Source organism: Labrus mixtus, chromosome 17, assembly GCF_963584025.1.
Source record: "Labrus mixtus chromosome 17, fLabMix1.1, whole genome shotgun sequence".
Classification (NCBI taxonomy): Eukaryota; Metazoa; Chordata; class Actinopteri; order Labriformes; family Labridae; genus Labrus; species Labrus mixtus.
In genome coordinates this window covers 18,947,476-18,968,248 of record NC_083628.1, presented here as the reverse complement: position 1 = coordinate 18,968,248, position 20,773 = coordinate 18,947,476, and the positions used below count along the sequence as shown (strand labels likewise).

Genomic DNA, 20,773 nt, shown 5'->3' with positions numbered 1-20,773 from the left:
TCATTAGAGGTCCAGCAGATATATTTACATTTATTCATTTTCCTTCATGTAGGTCACACTTCACACAAAGGCTGGTTTGTTACATAGGAATAATCTCTATGGTAGTGTTCTTTTAAAAAGTCAGGTTCTGTTGATTATAGTAGCAAACATACAAAGGTCAACAACAGAGGGACTCCTAAAGGTGACAGAGCAGGAGATACATTCAAATCTTTGTGTTAATCAATATTTACACTTTGGATCAGGAGGGCAGCGACCACGTCTCCAACTTCAAAGATGTGCATGTCTTAAAAAAGTTGAAGGTGAAAACGAGAGTAAACAAAACATTTGAAGCCTTTTAATCTCAAAGGGAAATTGAACCTGGACCCTGGTCTAAGGTAGTAATAAAGTTTTAAAGGTCACATATTCTCCTCCTCTTCAGTGTAAATAAGTCTCAGAGCTCCTCAAAACATGTGTGTGAAGTTTCTTGTTCTAAATCCACTCTGATCCTGTATTTGATCATGTCTATAAACCCCTCTATTTCAGCCCTGCTCAGAACAGGCTGTTTCTGTGTCTGTACCTTTAAATATGTAAATGAGCTGTGTCTGACCACGCCACCTCTCTGGAAGGGCTCGGGTGTCTCAGGCTTTCTCGCTCCATGCCCTATTGTTTACGGTGAGAAGGCAGACTCAGAGGGCAGAACAAACACCTAGCTGTGGGAGTGTCACCCACCTGGGGGAGGGGTTACTGCCCTTTGTGATGTCATGAAGGGAAAATCTCCAAACGGCCTGTTTGAGCACACATTTTCTGAAAAGTGGAGCAGGCAAAAGATGGAGAGGATGGACTTTTCTCATCATTGGGGGGTTTGTGGACGGACAAGAGACAAATATTAGTGTTAGAGGAACATGGTGAAGTGGATTTTGTGTAATATGTGACCTTTAAGGTTTCAGCTGGTAGCCAGAGCAACAGGCTGTATTGACTGCAACTTTCTTTTCTTATTTCAGTTTGATCAGTTCAGGTTTAAGTCGCAGCCATTACAGCATGTTTCCCTGCTGCAGGAATCAACGTTTTGTACCTATCAGTCCTTTATGACCCTCCAAACAAGAGGCTCCAGGTTTCTAAATACATGAATTCCCTTTTAATGGTCGTTATTATCAATCTGACAGACACATATATGTTAAACATTTAAACGCTGCTCCTGAGCGCCGACCCGGCTTGTGTTGAAAGTGCAGTTTCTTGTATCTTGAGGGCTCTGTAGTGTTTTGCAGTGAACTGTTCACAGAGATGGAAGGCACCTGGAAATGTGGAGCTGCACGGATGTGAAAAAGGCAGGACTGGCGTTTCTCTTGGACAAAGTAGAGGCAGTTTATGACAAAGTGACGACGATGAGGACGATGAGGCAGCAGCTGTGAGGGCGAATCCCTTCGGTCATCTCATGCAAGAGAAGTCAAAGTCAGCAAAGATCTCTTGTTGCTCTTCAGTGAGGATGTAGGTGGTCCGCGGGAGGGTGAGGACGGGTTTCAGGCGAGTGAACTCCTCGTCGAAGTTGCTCACGTCTTTCGGCGCTCTGATGACCGGCAGGAATGGAGGCTTCACCTTTTTGGCCAGGAGAGCGTTCCAGTCAATCGACTGATTATGAAGGGAAAGAAAGGATGGACATGTTAATGAAATCATTACACAAAGAAAAAAAATCTAAAGTTATGATCTGGATTCAATATGGATGTGCGTCTCTGTCGGGGCTAAAGAAGGTGTGAAGGAAATATATTTCTCGTGGTCATAACGTATCACTGTGTTCTTTTTTTAATTCTAATTTTTATAAAAAATATTTTTGGGTCTTTTTGTGCCTTTAATTGAAAGATAGGACAGTGGATAGAGTCGGAAATCAGGGAGAGAGAGAGTGGAATGACATGCAGGAAAGGAGCCACAGGCTGGATTCAAACCTGGGCCGCCCGCTTGGAAGACTATAGCCTCCATACATGGGGCGCACACACTAACCACTGTGCCACAAGCGCCCCATCACTGTGTTCTTTACATTAATTCGTTCTCACACAGAACTGGGCCAATTAACCTGCTTCATTAATATTCTCCTCATTCTTATGCTGCAGCACAAAACTGTTAAATGAAGAATGTGCAACATGTTAGACATAAATATATCATAAATCCAGTCTATCCTGTGTAAAAGTCTCTCTGAGTCATGACTGTCTACAATGAGTGAGAAGCTCGAGTCCCGCTGGCTGTGTTGTTGTCAGAGCCGTGTTTACATGGACGGGACGGCCGGCTCCTCCCCTTGTGTATAAAAACTGTTTTAGTCAAGGAAGTCAAGTCAGGTAAGTTTTTAGATCACGATCATTCTGTGTCAATTAAATGCAATGTTAAGCTACAAGCTAACTAAAGAGCGCTAACATTAGCATGCTAACACAACAATGCAGGACACAGGTGATTACAGCTCGAGCAAAGGATAAATTTTGTGGGCTGCTTCATGGTGCTTATTTATGGTGTGTTCTAATTGATCCATATAAACCTGAGTGGAGAGGGGTTGGAGGTGTGTCTCTGGAGGAGAGCGGAGGCTTCAGTATGGAGGAGGTGTGGCCAAACAGCAGTTTGTTTTGGTTTCATGCTGGTTCTCAAAGGTGACTTCTACTGGATCAAAAAGTCCCACATTCTTCCTTTAAATCCCTGCAGGTTTATAAAAGTTGATTTTCTAATCTGGATCCTGTTTGTTATTTCTGAAAGCAGCCGTTTGACTTTTGAAGAATCTCTTAACTTCAACACAACTCTGCAGCCTCGGTTTACCGAAGCTTAGACATTAAGAACCTTCAGACTACTACTATGAGATATAGTAGAGAAAAAAATGTTATTTGTTCCCTGAGTGTCAGACGATGCTGGTTTAGCTTGAAGCTTAATTGCAGAGATTTCAGTGTGAGGTGGTAAAAAGCGCCCGGGCTGGAACCTGACCTGGAAGAATTTGTGTCTTTTGATCTGAGCAGCGTCTTCTTCTCCCGCTCCAAGTCTCATCTCAGGATTCTTCTGCAGCAGCTGAAAACACAGAGAGAGAAAATGAAGAGGAGTGAGTACAGCCTTTAGATCATTTAAAGCATGTTCGTAATATTTAAATGTTGAATGAACTCAAAGGGGTCACATTTCTCAGGACACAGACCTTCTGGATGAGGGACACAGACTCTGGAGAAAGGAAGCGAGGGTAGCGGACGTCATCGTTGACGATGCTGTCGAACACTTCCTCCTCATCGTCACCTGGGAACGGAGACTGAGAGACAAACAGAGAGAAGGTGAACACTCCACCTAAAGACAACCTCTTCTCTGGTTACATGAAGGGGATTACATTTCTCTGATTCTTCACACAACAACTACCAATTGTTGTCGTGGAATTTATGGTTTAAGCAAAATATCAGAGCAGCATATTTGAAGATTCAGAGGTGACTTTGAATGAGGGTTTTCATACGATACTAGCTAGAAGTCCTAGGTGGGGTTGTAGTACTCGAAATGGGTCTTGGTCTCAAGACACAAACACACACATTCCTCATCATATACTAAAATCATCTTGATAAAGAAGGATGAATTATCAAGTCGTGTTCAGTTTGGTTACGTTTGAATCATACTGACCTCCCCCACCATCATCTCATAGATGAGCACCCCCAGCCCCCACCAGTCCACACAGCGGGTATAGTTGTTGTCTGTCAGAACCTCCGGGGCCAGAAACTCGGGTGTGCCACAGAACGTGGAGGTTCGATCCCCGTGACCCATACCTGCACACAGAACACGATCAATAAGATATCACTTTAAATTCAACACTGAATATTAAAGGTTACAAATAATGAAAAATCCTCTTCTCCATGTTTCTCTAACTCTAATATTTGTCTCTAGTCTGTCTACAAACCCCCCAATGATGAGATAAGTCCATCCTCTAAGTCTTTTGCCTGCTCCACATTTCAGAAAATGTGTGCTCAAACAGGCCGTTTGGAGATTTACCCTTCATGACATCACAAAGGGCAGTAGCCCCTCCCCCAGGTGGGTGACACTCCCACAGCTAGGTGTTTGTTCTGCCCTCTGAGTCTGCCTTCTCATCGTAAACAATAGGACATGGAGCGAGAAAGCACCGAGTACACCCAAGCCCTTCCAGAGAGGGGGCGTGGTCAGACACAACTAATTTACATATTTAAAGGTACAGACACAGAAACAGCCTGTTCTGAGCAGGGCTGAAATAGAGGGGTTATAGACATGATCAAATACAGGATCAGAGTGGATTTAGAACAAGAAACTTCACACACATGTTTTGGGGAGCTCTGAGACTTATTTAAACTGATCGAAGAGGAGGAGGATATGTGACCTTTAAAGCTACTAACTGAAGAAGAAATTATCAACCAAGAACTGTTGACGCAGACAGGATAGAGGACGTCTGTGTTTTAGCAAAACATCACTAAAGCTTTAAATATCACTTTGTCTATTTGACCAACACTGAGAGGAAACAGTTTGACTCAAATATGATAGTTCGATGTTCAATAGACCGTCAGAATGTGGATTTAAAGTCTGCCTATCTCTTACCTTCTTTACAGAGACCAAAGTCTGCAATCCTGACGTAGCCGTCTGCATCCATCAGCAGGTTATCCAGCTTCAGATCTCTGACAGACGGACAGAAACAAACTAGACTTCACTACAGGCTTCTGAGATGAATTAAGAGAGTATGAAGTAAAACAGTTCTGAGGAGGACTCACCTGTAAACGATTTTGTGCTGGTGGAGGAACTCGAGGCCGAGCAGCACGCACGAACAATAAAATCTGAAAGAAATAACAAGACGGGACTTAAAACCGACATCCTGTTTATGTGTTGATTGTACAGCGTGTGCGTGTGCTCACAGGGTTTGTTTCTCGGTGAAGATGCTCGTGTGGATGTGAGTCATCAGGTCTCCTCCAGGTGAGTACGCCATCACGAAGCACACGTGGTCAGCGGTCTGGAAGCAGCCGTACAGGTTCACCAGGAATGGATGGCGGGAGACGTTTATCACTTCAAAGATCCGCTTCTCACACACCAGGCTGAACACAAACACACAGACAACGGTAGAGACTTCAGGATATTTTGAATTTTTTTTTTTATGCACAACAACAACAGCAGAGAAAGTCCTGGAAACAAAATACTGGAGCTGACTGAAATCAAATCCAGGGTCTGTACTAAAACATGTAGAAAATCCAGCCATATAGATTATATATAGACACTTGTAGAGATTTTACGTTTGTATTATGAGCGTTGCAAAGCCGTGCATGAAGCGTTGAGGGATTTCTTACCTGTCGACTTCGTCTCGTGTCACGATGTCGCCTTTCTTCAGGGCTTTGATGGCATAAAGTTTCCCCGACTTCTTATATTCTGCTAGCAGCACCTTCAGTCAGATATGAGAAACACACAGGGGGAAACATTGGAGGGATATTAACTAACGTAATTTAGAAAACAACGATAATAAATGTAAAAAGAAGGATGGCTTTTATTGTAGAGTACAGACAGGAGCGGACAGAGAGAGACGGGAATAAAAGAAAAAAATGGAGCTCTGCTCAAAATGCTTCTAAGGTTGTTGAACTTTTAGGGCCTTTCTCAAACCACTCCCTACACCCTCTCCTTGGTCCCTACACACCTCCACACCGAGTGCCATCTAAAACCTCAGAGTGCAGACTGAGAGTGGATTGTAAAATCCTCCATGAGTGACTCTGCACCGATGACGACTTACTGAAGAGGTGTAACACCTTTAATTGTTCGGCATGGAAGGCCCTCTGTAGGCTGATATGACGTTATTTTATTTTTTTAATTTAAATTTATTTAACCAGGAGAACCTCATTGAGATTAAGAATCTCATTTGCAAGAGTGTCCTGGCCAAGAGGCACCCGCACAAACTTGAGTGCAATTGTATCATACAAATGTATGTTTATCACCTCCACCTCAATGGAGTGACTTCACTCAGCTGTTGGCGTGATATCAGACAGAGATCACTCCGTGCTGGAGTGTTAGTGTGGAGGGAGCAGTTTGAGAAAGGCCAGAGTAGGAGTAGATGCGTACCTTTCCAAAGTGACCTCGTCCGAGCACAGAGATACAGTTGAAGTCTTCCATCTGAAGCCCCTCGTCCCGTCTGCAGGAGAGAATTAACCGAATAAACAATACTTTTCAATTCCATCTGTACAGTTTCTAGACTTCACTGAAAGAAAAACACTTATTTCATATTCTTTATTCACCAACTTTTAAATGGCATCCAGTTAGCAAGAAGACTGAAATAGATTTTCTCACTCTTAACTTTTCTAAATGTTGCTTAGTGCTGATGATTGATTAATGTTGGGTCTATGTACGTGAAGAGTAACGTCTTTAACCTGCTCTTTTGATAATGACTTGAGGTAACATTTGTTATGCATTGCCGCTATATTTCTGCTCAGAGTGACTCACTGTGGTGTCGGCTGGATGGACGGTTGTCTCTTTGGCTTTGGGCTCTTGTTCTCTGGAGGAGACTGAAATTAAACACACAAATAGAAGAACAGACACAACGACTGAGCCAATCACAGAAGGGGTCTTAGGGGTCAAAACAATCAGACACACATCAACAGAAACATCAGGGTCTGATCTACACAACTGCATTAATCATAACATTTAGTACCGTACAGTTCTGTGCCATTGAACCGTTTGTACATTTATTCTCACTGGAAGCTTTATTCATGGAAACAAACCACCGGACCAACTCACCATGGGAGAGTCTCTGTTCTTTATCGAGCCATGTGGAGATCTGCCAGCTTGTTCTTCAGTAAAGTTCAGATTCACCCTGAAAAACAAAACCAGCAGAAGACCTCTAACTTCTGATTTTACTGCAGTCTTACAGCTTCTTCCAAACTGACAAAGAACAAAGTGTTTGCACATGTGGTGAGTCGTTTCTGTTCAAACAAAGTTTTACTCTTGTCGTCAAGTAAAAAATAACACTAAAAACTCTTCTATACAGAGTCCATGTTCTTTCTCCATGTTTTATGTAGATGTCCAATCAGGGACCATGCTGAAGCATGATTGCCTTTGGTAAACTTTGGTAAACCTTGAAGATGTAGTAAATCTCTGAGAGAAGGAAAATGCTTATTGGAGACTGTGATCAGCTGTTTTCAGCCATGTTTGGTGCTCGAGTGAGTATCTAGTGTTCCTGTTTGTTTTTAGACAACAATGGAGCTCAATGGCTCAGAGGGAGAAGAAAAACCAGGCTTTGACTTTTTACTAAATATATTCATTGTTTGGATTGGGTCTGCATGTGGGACTTCTGGCTAATTAGACAATTATAAATTATCTCCAGATTTAACCTTTTAAAAATGCTTATTTTAAGACTGCTCATCCTGTTATTATACAACCACTGTGTCAGTATGCAGGTCAGAGATAATGCTGAAGTCACATCTCTGCAGTCTCAGATTTCATGAGCGAGCAGAGAAATAGCCTCGAGTCACAGCGGAGGAGGGCCGAGCCAAAGAGAGAGAACATCTCTTTTCTGTAGCTGCTCGTTCATGGATGTGACACGGAGAAGTTTCTGGGTCACAGTTCGCACACACACGCACACGCACACGCACACACAAACACACAAACACACACAGTCTTCGTTACCTCGGAGGAGAGGTGATGGAGGATGCAGAGCCGGCATTCGGGCCGGCTAACGGAGGGCTCATGGGCTCCAGAGAGCTGCAGGGAGGGAGGATGCTCATCATCAAACGTCCCCACGTGGCAAAGTTCATGTTCATCTGAGCCGCACGCAGGAAGTCCTTCCCTGAGAGGAGACAAATACACACATCCAATCTGAGCTTCATACTGTTAGTATATCTAACTCAAAAGCAATGTTTATGATTCTGAAATGAATTATATGTCACTTTAATCAGCTGGACTTAAATTAATGAACTCAATGACAGAAACAAGAAGAACCCCTCAGGTTACATTCATGACAAAAGCAAAAACAATCAACATATAATCTGCATCGTAAAATAAGCGACATGTTTCATTTTGATTAAACGCCGGTTACCTTTCTCTTTTGGGAAAATCCTCCTCTGTCTCTGGAGTTTGTAGCGCCGCTCGATGACAGGATTGAGGAATGTGACCTGAGAATAAAAATGGGAGCTGATAATGATTCACGTATGAAATGATGGAGCTCTGGTAGTAACCGCTGTGACATCAGGAAGGGGATGTTTACAGCTGTGGCTTTCTTTCTCCTCGCTCCGATAACAAAGTGGTTGTAAAAGATTCAGATGAAAACTTTTTATGATGCAACAAAAATACAAAGAACCAGAAAATGGATTGATTGCAGTGCAGTTTGTCTCTAAAAGTGTCACAGCAGTAGAGAAACTTTCTACAGATCAAAATGTGAAAGTTTGAAGTAAACACCTCGATAAATAGGACGCCCTGAGGCTCCAGCTGCAGACACATCCCATGGCGAAGGTTATCCAGAAAGTCCTCCAGACGCAGAAACTTCACCCCACTCAACGCTCGCCAGTCTCTCCAGTATGCAGCGATCTCCAGCTCCCTGGACTGCAGCAACAAAAACAGGACAAACGTTCATACATGGTTAACAATCCTACCATCACTTTTCATAAATTACCCTTTTTAAAAATAAAAAGAAGACGGCATTAAGCCTTGTGTCCAGCTAGCAGTTTTAACCGGGCAGAAAAGCGCTGACTGTGCGCTCCGGAGAGTCTGCATGAAGTGTTTGTGCTCTGAGAAGAAAAGCGCTGCATGTCCTTGACACAGAGCAAAGAGGATGTGGATACAAGGCTGCTTTTTCTGCTGAGAATGCTCTCTACTCATTGAAAACTTCTGAAAAAAGACACTGGCGCTCAGAAAGAAATGCTAGGTGGACACGGGAAGGTTTCCTACTGTCATTGCAAAATTTGCTTTTTTTTGTGGCCCTGCTTTGGTTTAAGTTTCTAAGCCTTAGGGACCCCGCTGAGGGGTCTGGGGCCCCAAGCAGTCGCCTGCCTTGCCTGTTGACAAACAGCACCTCTGGATACGATAAGCTCTGGATTGCAGTGCTGCACACATGGAGCTGCGTCCACAGTCATATCAATAAATATAAAACAACTTTATCAGATTTAGTGCAGAATGAGTTTAACTATTAAATGTCTGAGACAAAGATTTAATGCCACACTTAACACAAAATAATAATATTTCTGCAGTCAGGGTTTTTTTCAGCATGTAGCATCCTTTCTATGAGACCTCGCTCTACGTTATAACCTCTTTCTGAAGCCAAAGTAATGTTTAATGTTTTAGCGAGGATCACACCGCCAAAGTGATGTCACAGCCTCAGAAACATGGACGCAGACGTATGCAACAGAAACTGTCAAAATGCTTCTACTTGCACTGAGGATGAAAAGTCGCCACGACTCTGCATCACCTCATGTTCGTGCACAGAGAGAAGATTAACTCTCCACCGTCTGTTAACGCAGGCTTTATGTTAAAATGTGTAATCTCCCAACACAAAATGATATAGCCACGACGACATCATCATGACATCATCGGGGTCCTTTTCTTAAAGCTCCTCCAGAGCCACACAGGACAACTTCAACTCTTGTTTTTTCAGTCTGTGTGGAACTGACCTGTGGGTGAAATCAGTGAATTCCTCTTTTAAATTGTCTTTTTGAATAAAGGGAACGAGAGCCGTCATATAAATGTCCCATCAGAAGTCTTGAGCTGAGATGCTTCAGTGGGTTTTGTGTGTTTAAAGCCAGATTAGAGCAAATGTCAAGAGGATTAGCAGCGGGATTACACGGGCAGAGTCGGAGGCAGACGGAGTATCAGAGTCAGAATTCAGTGAAGGACAAGATGTCAGAGGACTGCGTTATTGATCTACAGCTGTTAACAGATGTTCACCATCAGGAGCGAATCACTTAGACAAGAAGAGGGAGAGAAACACCAAACCGCACTCTGTGGTGGTGTTACAGAAAGTTTAGTCACTGCGGCTGGTTAACTTTTTAACTAAGAGTTTAAGTTCCCGCTTTAAACTAGAGCCATCAAAGGATCATACGTTTTAAAAATGACAACACCCACTGTCCTGAAGACATTTCACCTCCCCGTAGAAATGCTTCTCCTTTTGGAGGAGAGGTAAAACGTCTTCAGGATCTTCAACCAAGTCCAGCGGCCTTTTGGATCAAGCTTCAAATTCACCCTGACTCGAGTGACTGAGAACCTACACAGACGTTAGTAGGGATGTAAAGATGAATCGTAAAATCGTGATAAATCAATTCAAAGTTGTCAAGATTCCCATCGGTACTCTGAAAAATGAATCGTAATAATCTGGTGAGTGTCAGCAGCTGTAGAGCGAGATTTAGAAATTGAGGACGCTCCACCGTCTTTTAAATCGGAGGAGTGGAAGCATTTTGGCTTCCCTAAGACAGAAAATGAAAGAGGTGAGAAGATAACAGACGCGACAAAAACTGTGTACAAATATTGGAAGCAGACGGAGAACTACACAAATAGCACAACCAACATGATGCAGCATTTAATCCACACCACGATGAGAAGCTCCAATCACCTCCCCTTGTTGAGAGAAAAAAAACATTAAAAGGCCAAACCACATTGACAAGTGGGTTAGCAGCTCCTAAAGGAATCTTTTTCACTCATCATTTGTCTTCACTCTCATTTTGTAAAATAAATTGTGAATTGTATCGTGAGTTGAGTGAATCGTTACATCCCTAGACGTTAGCAATGCTGTGCTCATGTCGAAATATTCAGACGTTAGTGATTTGAGTTGGGGCGTTACAGCGACTGACCCGTTCCAGTTCGATGCTGAAGCTCTGATTCCAGGCCTCGTTTCCCAGCGGTCTCCAGTGTGTTCGACCGACGATCCTGTTGTCGAGCTTTAACACCACGCTCACCTCAGCTGGGACACAAAACACACAATGACAAATTCTTATTATGTAGAGTTGTCTGGGTGTGTTTCTTTATTGTCTTCTGTTGAGTAGAGCTTTATTATTTAGTCTTGCATCACTTGCATCTTTTAGTTGTTCTTTGCATAAATGATCAAAGTCATTGCACACTGTCCCTTGATAAATCAAATAAATGAAAATGAAACTCTTTGTTTACTAAATGTAAAAGGCAAAACATGAAAAATACAGATCTAGAGACAGGACAGGTGATAGAGCCAGAAACAGGGGAGAGAGAGAGAGAGAGAGAGAGAGAGAGAGAGAGAGAGAGAGAGGACATGCAGGAAAGGAGCCACAGGCCGGACCCGGACCCTGGCTGGCCGCCCAGAGGACCGTACCCTCCACACATGGGGCCTGCACACAAACCACCAGGCCACCGGCACCCCAAATAAATACTTTTTTTTTAAAAATCAGAATATTGAGAAAAGTTCTTGTTATTGGAGACTCAGAACAGATTTTTTTCAGACTTGTGAAAAGTCAAACTCGAATTGTATTTCCTAAGTGGATTTCAAAAAGTGTAAATAACTTTTTTTCTGTAATTTTACAGCCTGTAAAAAAAAGAAATCATCATTTACTTCAAATTTCGGATGTTTTTGTTTTACTTCAAACACGGGGATGTAGCCCCTTCGACACACAGGAAATAACATGTGAATAATACTCTGAAAAAACTACTCAAGAGGAAAACTAGCAGATTGTTGTATATAAAAATGTAAAAGTAAAAAGGTCACATCAGTCCGAGTGTTGACTTACCGGAGAGCTCTTCGGCCTTCATGGACTTCCCGTTGGCGCTGCGTCCTGATAGGCCGGATCTCACCTTTAGGGACTTCCCGTCTGAGACGTGTCCCGGGTTTGCAGAGACGCCTGTGACACGACCTCGACCCGGAACAGACTCCAACAGGTCCTGACAGCCTTTCAAACACACCTCCAAACGACCTGAGGACGAGCGTTTCATGTATTGAGTTATTAAAATGATTTAATTAAAATAAAACTTTCTATGAATATAAAGCGATGTAACTTTAGAGACCTGTTATACTGGCTGGTTTGAAGAAAGACGAGGAGGAGGAGGAGGGGCACGCAGACGGGCCATTGGATCGTTTCTTCGGCGTTCCAAACAGAGGAGATGTTCCCGTCGTGAGCTCCTCTCTGATCTCGACGTGTTTGGGATGATCCGGAGGCAGCTCGCTTAAACGCCTCTCCAGAGAGAGACGCAACAAATCCACCTTCTGAGACGACTCCTCCATGCGGGCCTGAGCCTGAGGGACACACAAACATAGACACGGGACATTTAACCATGCACACAACACTTCTCAGTCCTCTGCTTTTTTAGGCTCGGTTTTAAAGTGTTAAAGCACTTTTCAAGCTAAACTCAAAACTTGAAGAGTCTCAAAGTCTCTCCCATCACAGCTGCAAAAAATAAGATTTAACCCATTTTAATTTCGCTGTCATTACCTGGAAAGTTGTACTTCTTCCTTTCACTGCCTCCTCTTCAGTCCGTACTTATATCGTTTATTTTTCTACTTAAAAAATGTTTTAAATGAAGCAATGGCTGCAAAACTTGTAAAGCCATTAGAGAATGGAATAATCTTCCAACTAGTCTTAAACTTTACACAAACTTCTGCACTTTCATCCGCAAAGTCAAAAAATTGATTTTAAGTTCATTCATGTGTCATCTCAACAACCTTTTACATCTCTGGGAAACTTGTACATAATGTTTTAATATCTGCTTGTGTGCATGACTGGTTGCTTTGTGTTTTACTGTTGCCATCACCTGCCCGGGGACAACAGATGTAAATTAGCAAGTTAGCTAAATCTGGTAAAAAGCATCTCTTCTCTTCTAAGACTGATGTTTTTTTTTTGGTACACTGTCCCTGATTCAAATAAACGAATAAACTAAACTAAACAACGTGTTTTTTTCCGCAAGAGTGAGGGAAGTTTGTCCCAAAATTTGCTGCTGAGTTTAACCCTTCACCTTAATGAAGACTCAAACGAAGCGAGTGTGGAGGGACTGGATTCTACAAAGGTCAAAGTGAGCATGTGCAGTTTGATTAAAAACAACTACACTTTTTTATTTCAGTGCTTGTGTCAGTCAACCTCGCTGCTTTTGCTAATTGTTCTACCAACACCAGGCCATTTAACATCCAAAACTGTTACCAGTCTTGTTAGCCTAGCAGGTAAGTTTCCACCTTGTGTGCACAGAGGTGGTCCCAGATTGATTCCTGGTGTGTTAGGGTTCTATGCAGTTTGAACTTGGTACCCACCTCTGCCAGTATCCTGCGATCCTGGACCTTCCTCCCACTCAGCTGTCTAACCACATTCTTGGCTCCTTCTGCAACGGCCGATTCAATCTTCATGTGATGCATGAGTTCAGCCACACGCAGCTCCAGAGAGCTGATGGTCACGTCAGGCTGACCTGAGGAGCGACACGGTGAGAAGCAATCATGTAAGACGTTTATATCTCTGCTTCACTTATTCATACTGGGGTTGTCACGATACCAGAATTTTAAACTTTGATTCGATTCTAGTGAAACTCAAACAACTTTGATGCCTGTTTCAATACCACAGCAAGAGAACTAGATGTCCTAACCCAGGGGTGCCCAAACTTTTCGGTCCATGGCCCCCAAAAACAGGTGCTAGAGACTGGGGACCCACACTGTCCCGACCCCCACTATGGAAACCAGTGTCCGAACAAACCAATATTGGAAAATGTCCTGCTTTTAATTTAAAAAAAAACTGTGAGGAAAACTCCAGCCCAATTCTCTAAATTGCAGAAATGCATTGGCAACTTTTTGGACCCCAAAACATTTAAAAGATTTTTTTCAATTTAGTTAATTATACTGTATGACTGAAGATCTGACGTTTTTTGTAAAGCTATATACATTTATGAACGATACAATCAATCATTAACATAACAGAGATTGAATGGTTTTCAAACACATTTGATCAGGATTATTTTAATGTCATCATTTTTATCAAGCTCCTTTATCCAAACCATGGATTAAATCACAGTTTAAATGGAAACTTACAAAATAAAGTTTTTGCAGCATTTGAGGATAAAAATTCCTCCTCAGTTTGGAAAAATAAAATCTGAATTCAATCTCCACTTCAAGCTTTTAAACTGCACCTCAAAGTCTTGTAGAGTTGTTATTAATGAAGAGAGCTTTTCACTCTACTAAAGACTCCTCGAAGATGATATGAGACGATGTGTGAAAGCCTTGTAAGTGAACCATAACTCGAGATTTTATCTGTGTGAAAACGTGGAATGAGTTCTGCTTTTGCGTTTGCTGGTGGACGAGCCGACGTATGAGAGGTGATATATTTACCCTGTGAGCCTTCCCGCTCTCCGTCTTTGGCTTGACTGACTTTGATGATCTGCATGCGGAGGAGCTCGATCTTAGTGCGGCTGTCCTGCAGCATCTGCTGCGCTGTGGACATCATCTTTCTGTCCTGGAAAATATTCAAACAAACATCAGGACCTCTACATTTCTTTCTTCAGATTACGATTAAAAGGTCTCAGATTACAGAGAGTTAGAACAGGAAGTTTAGAGTCCTGCTGCTTTTTCAAGAAACACAGAAGTTTAACCTCATAAATACGTTAATGATCAAAGAAACACTATAGTAGATTTCAAATTGACACCTAAACTGAACGCTTCACTGTACCTTGACTGAGCTGTTAGTGTAGGTCTGGATCATGTTCTCAGCTCCCTGTTTGACTTTGGTTTCCATGGTGAGCTGTTTCTTCAGGGTCCGGACTCGACTGGCCAGAGGTGACGTGACCTCTTCCCACTGGCACGACTCGGCCGATTGGTTGTCTACTTCATCCGAGGAACCTGCATCAAAATGTTATTATCAAGGTTTACCTTTGCATTACCACTTGTCCCGTTTGGGGTCGCGGGCGGCTGGAGTCGATCCCAGCTGTCATTGGACAAGAGGCGGGGGTTACACCCTGGACTGTTCACCAGCCAATCACAGCGCTGACATATAGAGACAGACAACCAGACACACTCACATTCACACCTACGGACAATTTAGAGTCTCCAGTTAACCTAACGAATATGTCTTTGGACTGTGGGAGGAAGCCAGCAAACTCCACACAGAAAGGCTCCTGTCAGCCGGGGATTCAAACCAGGAACCTCCTCACTGTGAGGTGACAGCGCTAACCACTGCACCACCATGCAGCCCAAGCCACAAAAAAAGAGACAACACATCATGGAGCAAAGATTCAGTCAAGAGGATTTGAGTGTTATTTGAAATGTAGATCTCTCCGGGACTGTTCATCCTCTGAGGGACAATAAAGAGGTTTTTTGACAATATTTGGCTCGATATCTCGCTCTGGATTGGTGCACTAGGGACACACTTGGGATTTATTTTTCCTAAAAGCCCCTCTGCTTCTATAAGATGATTAACTTCAGGAGTTGTTTTTTTTTTCTATCAAACTGCCGTCCATTGAGTTATAAGTTAAAGTTACCTGTGGTGCTGTCCTTCTCTGTAGCCATAGACCTGGCGTTCAGCTCCTGCAGCTCCCAGTGTAACTTCTCCAGCTTGCGGCTCGAGGCCTTCAGCTGGTCCTCCACGTGTGCTGCGCTCTTGCGGTTGGTGACGGCTCTCCGCATCCTCTCGGCCGCCTCCTTGATCTTCAGCTCGCGCTGGATTTCCTGCCTGAGGAGAGTGCGAGCGTCCTCCAGACGCTGTTGAAACTCCGGGTCGAGAATGTCCACCTCGTTCAGCCTTCGCATGTTCCCGCTCTGCAGGACACACAAACAGCTGAGTCAGTCTCGGATCACTCAGCGTATATATATTCAATGTTTTCTTCATGCATTATGTTAGACGGTAAATAATGCACAGAACAAACGGGTTTGCACAATGAAATGCTCACTGTTGACCCTTTAACCTATGCACAAAACAACAACAACATGTAACTACACATGGTGGGCTGCAGAATACGTTTAAAGTCTTGCTGTATCATTTACAGAAAGGAGAACACCTTTGATCAAACAGATGTTGCTGAGGAAGTTCTTCAAGAGGAAGTTGAGATAGTTAAACCTTCAGTGGATCAGCAAACATAAACAGCACAATGCTTCCCTCTTGTGGATAAAGTTCAGTGTACTTTGAAATGTTTAGTAATTTCTGGAAATTTCAACTTCCTAGAGAGCAAAGAGACGTCTTCAAACGTTTCCTTTGGTCCAAACCACAAAGTTATTTATCCTAAATGAAAGCAAAAGTCACAAAAGCAACACATCCTCCTCATATATACAACCAGCCACGGAGAGTATTCGATGTCTTTGCTTGACTCAATCAGCTGACAGTAACGGTTTCAGATTACATAATCAAGTGTTTCTACATCGGGCATTGTTTCATATCTTGTCTTGCATCACCGTCAGACTGCCTTGAAGTGACTCCCTGATTCTTCTTAACATTTGATATTTAAAATCTGTCAGAACCACAAACATCACAAACACAAACAAGAATTTTAAAATAAGTGATGAACCGTTACAGCACTTGTCTGTCTAATCCTGACTCAAAGACGGATCCTGCATTATACCAATGGCGCCTATATTGAAATATATTCTACTCTAAGTAATGGATAAGTTATTTCCTTGACTGGTCCTATGCCAGGTGGTGCTGTCTCTCAAAGAAGACGGAGGGAGCTAGGCGGCCTTATATCAGCTGTTCAAGGTTTCTTTATAAGAGCCTAAAAAGGTAACTACATAGCGATACAAAGGTCAAGGTTAAAAAGAGCAGCCAGAATATATATATTTGGATTGTTGGGTTCACGATTCAATTCAGAATCGATTTGTCGATTCAAAACGATTCTGGATTGATGATTCAAAGTCTATTTTTGAATTGGTACATACTTCAGGATCTACTGGCTGAATTTCTTGCTGCTCCATTTGGCATTCTACTGAGTTAAAGAGCTTTAGCACTTAGCATGGAGTGACTGATTAGCCAAAAAAAAGTTATGAATCTATTTAAAATCTCAGAAGATAAGAATCTGGATTTCTACATAAAAATATTTTTTTCCCACCTCTTCCACCAGACACGACTTCAAGAATCTTAATCTTTTGCTTCAACATCTTTAGGTTTTGGCCTCAGTTAAGGATTCCGATGTAGTTGAATAAAAAGGTGATTAATGGAAACAATGATCCCAAAACATATTTAACAGCACGCACATCCAAATCTTGAAGTACTGGGTGCTGGACAGATACACAAAAGCAAAAGGAAGACCGAGTCCGCACACCAGAAGCTGCTCCAAATCGCATTTAATGAAATGTATCACCTAATGTGGCCCTATGGCCCAATGTGGACATGAACAGGTGAGGAGACACGCCTCCACATGTACAACCCCTGGGGTCACCCAACAGGTCATGTGATGCATAGTTAGAATATTTTTTTCAATTTCAATTTGACATACTTTATCAATCCCTGAGGAAAACACTCTGTTATTAATTATTATCTCACACACACGTAGACCTGAAACACACACATGAAATGTGCACATGGTAAATGGAAAATGGACTTCAGCTTGTAAAGCGCTTTTTTAGTTTGAGTAGTCTATTCAGACTACTCAAAGTGCTTTTACATCTCAGGTCAAAGTCACCCCTACACATTCACCCGTTCACTCACTGACGGTAGTAAAAGTAAAGTGACCATCAGAAGTAACTTATTTCATTCAGTCATATGCCGCTGACGAAGCAGCAGGAGCAACTTGGGGTTAAGTGTGTTGCCCAAGGACACATCGGACATGTGGATGCAGGAGCTGGGGATCGAACCCCAACTCCTCTTCCTCTGTTTTCTCTTGTGCTTGAGCACAGATCGGCGCACTCACACAAGTCAAACCAACTGGACTTTAGGGGTGAAGCGTGCTCGGGTAGGGTACGGATTGCCTAGTGTGAGTGTGCCCTAAGTTTGTAAGTTCTCAGGGGCCCCCCCTACTGGTCTGGGGACCCAAGAAATTGCATGCCTTCATAATGACACGCAACACAAGGAGGAAAGGATGCATAGAAAGAAACACATTAACCCCACACACATTGAGATATACTATATAACTAGCAGCTGGGAGAACAATGTTGACACCAGAGCAGTAACACATTCCTGAGTGAAGGGCGCTTTACACACATTTAGAGGACCAGGTAAGCCGAGGAGACTGGTGCAGAGGAATCCACCTTCTCAACACAATCACAACAGAAAACGGCCTCGAGTGAAACTCTGTTTTATACCCCTCTAGAGTGTGACAAGTATAAATCTAAAAAGTTTATCTTTTAGTAAGCTGCAGAGATTTCACATCTCCTCCATGTCAGGGTTGTTTAACCACATCAATGCGACAAGAATCTGAGAGTAGAAACTAACAGGAGATTTCTGTGAATGTGCTGCTACTCAGCTTCTGCTGTCATACCGGATTTTATTCCTGACATTTTATTTTATGACGTTTTTTGACTAGGTGAGCTCGTAGCTCGTTGCTGAGGCCTCATCTATATCTTACTCAAACAAGCATATAACTTACAGTAACAGTTACAATATTATTCCTTTGTTATTAGTAAGTGGCTTTATTACAGGTATGGGTGTTACAGGTATCTTTACGCAGAAGACACACCTCCTGTCAATCAAAACAAGTGCTACACCTAAAACACAATGAAACTACCATTTACACATCATCAGGATTGAAGATTTATTAATTTATCACAATAAAATAACACTTTTTTTCTTTATTCTACTATTCTTTAACGCTCAAAAGAGCAAAGTCACATTTTAGACTAAATAAACTCAGAACATCTTTCACAGAGACATGAGGGCTGCTGAAACAAATCACATTCAAATGTTAAAGCTCACCTGTATTTGAATAAAGTATTTAAACTAGAGGCTGGGTTTTTTTGTTCTACTAATGAGACTGAGTCTTTTGTAAGCTGCCGTTTTTAAAGCTTTTTGTCTGACAAGCACAAAGACAGAGGAACTATGAGGAGAAGCAAACAAGACAAACTGGTAAATCCAGTGCACCTGTCTGTCATTGTAACACCTGGAAGGCGACATTTAACTGAGATTAACTTAACCAAACTTTATTAACAGGTGTAGAGTGGGTACTAAATATAAGCTGTCGATAAAGGTGTTAAACTGAATTTGAAGTATGGGACAACGGCGTCAACCTTACCTGTAATGCTAAACCTGACATGATGGCTGTCAGGTGTCCGCTCCACCGGCAGCTCCCGGCGGCGGTCTCTTCTTCGGGCCGGAGAGAGTCGGTAAAATAAATGTAAAAAAAAGCTCCAGGAGAAACAGCACGGCTCGCTTTATAAGTAAACTCACGGCTTCATGTGAAATTCAACGTCTTGCTAAAGCCGCTGGCGGGCGCTTCACGCGGCTGAACCTGCTGTTTGTCAAATCAGAGGAGAAGTTTGAATTGAGTTTTTCTCTGCGTGTGGACGTAAAGCTGACGTCATTACGGCGGCTGGATTGGTTGGACCACGGTGATGACGAGACGCTGAAGGGACAAATGACATTCGTTTATTCAATGCACCTGTCGAGGTACAAGATTACTTTTTTATACACATTATAAACGCAGCTTTGGTAATTTAAACAAAAACGTGAAATCTCCCAAAATGAAAACTACATTAAAATAATACAATTAATTAATTAATAATACAAAATAAAATTTACACGTTATTATTTTGAAAGTTAAATGTCTGTTTTTTGTTTCTCTATTAAGGTTTATAAATATTAAATTATTCTGACTTACTAATTATTGCTGTTGTAACATGTTAATTTCCCCTAATGGGAGATCAATAAAAATGATGTCAGGGAGGTTAGCGTCAGGTCAGCAGACCCTGATGTAAGTGTGCCGGTGGAAGAACTCAGGCAGGTAGACGGGGAACCAGGTTATTGAGGGCTTTGTAGGTGATGATAAGGAGTTTGAAGTGGATACGCTGCAGGATGAGGGAGCAGGGTGATAAGGTCAGGGGTGCGTGAGTGTGTGTGAAAAGACGAGCAGCAAATATATTCTGGATTTATTACAGTGTCTGGAGGGTTTTGGATGATGAAGCATAGATGAGACTATTGCGGTAGTCCAGTCTGGAAGTGATGAATGCTTAAGTGAGGATCTCAGCAGCTTAACATGAGATTAATAAAAGTAGATACTTTGTTGAAGTTGTAAAGGAAAAAGGGATATTGGCTTAAAGATAATTGAATAACTACTGGAACAGCTGGCTCTCTGGTGCAGTCAGAACCATCTGGAGCTGAACCTGCTCAAGACTGTGGAGATGACAGTGGACTCCCACTTCACTCACTGTCTTATTTAGCCTTGTATATATTGGATAGATAGATAGATACTTTATTGATCCCGAGGGAAATTCAAAGCATCCAGTAGCAGGTTACAAAGACGTACATGACATGAAACATTTGTTATAAATTAAACCGCAAAACCGACGCCCCCCTCCCATACATATATATTAACCCGAAAAAAGATTGAAAGAATACCCCTAGATGAATCAAACTTAAACTGTGCAATTAAAAATAGATGTATACAAGAAATGTACATAAAAATATATGTGTAATTTAAACAAGAACCTATAAACAGTTGAGGAAAAAATAATAATTAGATCTGAATATAAAAAATAAAAAAGTGTTGACCTTCTGAAGTTGTGTTGTTTATATATGTAAAGCAATGTTTAAAAAGCAGATAGTGCAGAGTTATCAAAAACAGACATTAAATAACAGGCAGTTTTTTTATTATTATTATTTGCTTATCTGTGTTTATATTTAATGTTATACTTGTGTACACTGAGAGCACAGTTCAGCAAAGCCAAATGTCTTGTGTGTGAAAGCAGCAAACATGGCCAATAAAGCGGATTCTGATTCCTTGTCAGTGTATTTGAGTTGCAGTGTCGCACTCC

The 20,773-nt window shown here is 42.1% G+C and overlaps 1 protein-coding gene across 1 annotated transcript; it reads right to left on the bottom strand.

The window, feature by feature from the left end:
* Positions 1-3: 3 nt before the first annotated feature.
* On the bottom strand, positions 4-19,266 carry pkn3 (protein kinase N3). The gene is made up of 22 exons (XM_061061062.1): positions 19,036-19,266; positions 15,361-15,637; positions 14,553-14,722; positions 14,216-14,339; positions 13,154-13,305; positions 11,920-12,148; positions 11,646-11,828; positions 10,743-10,852; positions 8,362-8,505; positions 8,003-8,078; positions 7,594-7,753; positions 6,706-6,781; positions 6,412-6,473; positions 6,034-6,103; positions 5,274-5,365; positions 4,848-5,024; positions 4,707-4,769; positions 4,537-4,613; positions 3,598-3,740; positions 3,134-3,241; positions 2,932-3,012; positions 4-1,605 (listed from the first exon to the last, which is right to left on the bottom strand). Exons 1-22 carry the CDS (start codon positions 19,054-19,056, stop codon positions 1,405-1,407), a joined length of 2,796 nt encoding a protein of 931 aa, XP_060917045.1. The 5' UTR covers positions 19,057-19,266; the 3' UTR covers positions 4-1,404.
* Between the last annotated feature and the right edge of the window lie 1,507 nt (positions 19,267-20,773).